The 3,899-nt window shown below is 40.4% G+C and overlaps 1 protein-coding gene across 1 annotated transcript; it reads left to right on the top strand.

The window, feature by feature from the left end:
- Positions 1–877: 877 nt before the first annotated feature.
- Positions 878–2,446, top strand: LOC138878174 (uncharacterized). Its single transcript, XM_070157840.1, has one exon. The coding sequence runs from the start codon at positions 878–880 to the stop codon at positions 2,444–2,446; it is 1,569 nt and encodes a 522-aa protein (XP_070013941.1).
- The last annotated feature ends 1,453 nt before the right edge of the window (positions 2,447–3,899 follow it).

Below are 3,899 nucleotides of genomic sequence, written 5' to 3'. Positions count from 1 at the left end.
AAGTCATACCAAATAGAACGAAGATGGGCCAACTAACTAGGTCGGGTAGACTTTCGTGCTCCCGGTACGTTGCCCCCACTTCGGCTCAAGCTGTCCGCTTGAGTAAGCCAGGTCTAGAACAGTATACCCCAGGTTTTACACTTAGAATAACTCAGCTTCATGCCGGATCCCTAGTAGAAACGTTTGTTTGCATCATATGCATTTGACTTCGGAGACTCAACACAGGGGTCGGGTCTGTCTAGGACAGGTGCACCCGAAATGAAAAGACCATCCTGATGCATCTTACTTGCTACTTGTGCATTCATTTGTTTCGGATTTTCATGTTGACCAGCTTATAGGAAAAGTTAGAAAAGGAAAATCAATGTGAGAACCGAGAAAGAAAACTGGCTGTTTTTGAAAAAAGAAAAAATAATTTCCAAAATAGTTTGAAATTCTGAAAAGGAAAGGAAATGTCGTGTTTCTTTTTAAAATGGTTTTATTATTACGAACTACGTAAGTTTGATTCTCGCCGGATGTGAGATACGTAGGCAACCCACATCGGGCCCAACTATTTAAAAAATAAAAAATAAAAAAATAAATAAATAAATAGATAATAAATAATTAAAAATGTGGCTACTTAAATGTCATTGTGTTGTCATAAGTAAGGCAATGTCATTCTTGTCCAAAATATGCCGAATGTCCCCAAAAGGGCGTCGGAAGGTTGTTTTTGCAAGAACAACCGCCTTTGGTTGTTTTTTTTTTCTTCAAAAAAAAAATTTATCAGTTAGCAAACACATCGAAGTGTTTTTTTTATTTTTTTAGAAATATTAATGAGTTTTTTTCAAAATGAGTCTTGATTTTGTTTTTTTTTTTAAAAAAAATCACTCACAGGTACAAAATGAGCACCATCCAAAACCCGTCGTTCACAGATGTAGATGAGTTTCGATTTCGGCTTCAGATGTGGTGGCATGAGTTAGGAGGAGATAGTCAGAAATGGGTCATTAAGTACTTGGGAGCTCTCACAGATATTATGAAAGTTAAACCGCGCAATGATTTGATTACAGCACTAGTGACTTTTTGGGACACTGTTCACAATGTCTTTTGCTTCTCTGATTTCGAGCTTACTCCCACATTAGAAGAAATAGCTGGATATTCCGGTTTTGATGGAGATTTGAGAAACCAGAATCTTATACTCCCAAAGGCTCCCTCAGTACACCGATTCTTTGATCTTCTGAATATCAGAAATCAAATCAGAAAAAGCAACGTTGTCAAAGGGTGTTGTTCTTTCAACTTCCTATATTCAAGGTTCGAAAAGCCGGATGGATTTGAAATTCATGAAAAGGGCCTTACTAACAAACAAAACAAGGACACCTGGCAGATTCACCGACGCTTCGCTTTCATGGTAGCTTTTCTAGGAATCATGGTTTTCCCAAACAAAGAGCGGACGATTGATATTCGCATAGCCAGAGTTGTACAAGTCCTCACTACCAAAGAACGTCACACTCTTGCCCCAATCATTCTCTCAGACATTTATCGGGCGTTGACTTTGTGTAAATCTGGGGCAAAATTCTTCGAAGGTTGCAATATTTTGTTGCAAATGTGGTTGATTGAACATCTCCGACATCACCCCAAGTTCATGCAGTATGGTCCAAGCAAGGACAATTTCATCGAGAGTTATGAAGAAAGAATAAAAGAATATAAATCTCCAGAAGGGGTGGAAGCCTGGATATCCCATTTAAAATCTTTAATGGCAAGTCAAATTGAGTGGACTTTGGGATGGCTCCCGGTAAGAGAGGTGATACACATGTCAACCTTGAAGAGTTATTTGCTGTTGTTGGGATTAAGAAGTGTCCAGCCGTATGCACCACAGAGAAATCTAAGACAGCTAGGGAGATACCAAGTGGTGCCAGATGATGAGGATTTGAGTGCGCAAGTGATTGAACTACACCCCGAAGCCACTCTCCTTGAGGCTTTAATCCAGCATATTTGGAATAGTTGTCGATACTTGAAAGATGATACCCAAGTTCCAGATCCGACGAAAGGTGAGATAGATCCAGGTTATGCTAGGTGGTTTGAGAAAAGATCTCGTGTCGATGATGTACCAGAACCCGATCCCAGAAGGCCCATAAAAAGGACGCATGTTCAAGCCTTTGATGATAAAATCCAAGAACGGTTGGCTTGGGGTGAAAAAGAAAAGGGGTACAAAGCAACTATTCATGCCTTAGAAAAAAGCTTGAGGAACTTCAATTTTGAGAAAGACTTACAAGAACAAGAAGCAGAAGGTAAAAAGAAGATTTTGATTGGCAAGAATAAAACTTCCCATGCTCAGCTTCAACAGATGAAGCAAGCCTCTGAAGCGCCAGTAAGAAGTTGGAAAGGTCAGAGAATAATTGCCAATCTGATGGAAAAAATGCAAGATTATGACTCCATCTTAACAAAGACTGAAAAGGCGCTAAGACAAAGCTAAGGAAAAAATCATACAGTTAAATGAGGAGGCCAGATCTAGTAAGGAACGCCAAGTGATGAGATTTGAAGAGGAAATGGCTCAATTCAAGAGAGAGAAGGACCATTGGATACATTCAGAAGCTCAACTCTATGCACAACTAGAAGAAATGAGAAGGTACAATAGAGAACATCAACATATTGATAGGGAGATAGCACAGGCAAGACTCGATCAGGCCAGACTTCGGGCTCAATTGGAGTCGACTTTAGATCGTGAGGGCCACATAAGAGATATAGCTGCCACTCGTCAGCAGCAATTACAAAAACAAGACCAGAATCTCCAGGACTTCAGAGCACAAATCCATGATTTGGCTGTTTACACCTCTCAAAGTTTTGTAAACTGCCAAGGGATGGATTATGAGAGGTTTTTAGAGCGTGCACCTACTTTTGCCCGTCATCTTGCAACAGAGTTAGAGAGGATGTACCGCACACTAGGGGGTCAACCGGGTCAAGCCCCACCATGAGCAGATGTTCCAGTGATTGAAAGAAAGAGAGTGTAGAGTGAAGCATAGTCATAGTTGTTGGAACTTTTCATATAATAGTCATGTTTTAGTTTGAGTCCATGTTGAGTTTTTTAAACCCATTTTCTCAAAGTGTTGTCCAAATGTAATGTCATTGTACTATTTTGTTTGTTAAAATAGATAAAATAATAATTGTTTCTGCTAGAACTACGCACGGTCTGATTCATGCGGGGACATGATACGTAGGCAATCTCTATAGGATTCGACCACTACTAAAAAGAAAAGGGGGAAATGAAAAATAAATAAAGGAGGATAGAATAAAGGAAGCTTAAAATAAGGGGCACAATTATGAGAGGCCGGAATGACGCACGCAACCGAAGCAAATGCATGCTAGAAAATGGTTAATTGTCTAGGTGCATTGCATCCCAACGTGTAATTGCATATGTGTTAAACTCTAAAAACTAACAAGTTTGTTGTTTTCCAGATAATTCAAGCAGTTAGTTTATTTAGAGGATACTGCCACATTATCATTACCAAACTAGATCAAAGGGACCAATACCAGAAATCATGTCTATCCCGGATATCGACACTAGTGTTGAGGTAGAGGAGTTGGACATCAATAAAATGAAAGAGGAGATGCTCAAAATTAAGCAACAAATGACCGAAATGTACCATGCCTGGTCCAAAGGGCAATCACTGTCGTCTTACCCAGCCAACCCAGCTTTTACCCCACCATTAGCTCAGTCTCAGGATCATCCCGCCACCGATCCAGGTTTTCCCATTTATCAACACTACCATGGCACTACTTCTCATATGCCACAAGATCCACCACCAAAATCAATTCCATACCCTCCTCCGCCAGTTACCCCTGTCTTTGTGGCATCTCCACCAGCTGCACTTCATAGATCCCCGAGTGAACCTGTGTTCCATGCTCAGGACAACCAGTATTATCCCCCG

The sequence above is a fragment of the Nicotiana sylvestris genome, chromosome 9 (genome assembly GCF_000393655.2).
Source record: "Nicotiana sylvestris chromosome 9, ASM39365v2, whole genome shotgun sequence".
Classification (NCBI taxonomy): domain Eukaryota; kingdom Viridiplantae; phylum Streptophyta; class Magnoliopsida; order Solanales; family Solanaceae; genus Nicotiana; species Nicotiana sylvestris.
This window is presented reverse-complemented; position numbering and strand designations above follow the sequence as displayed.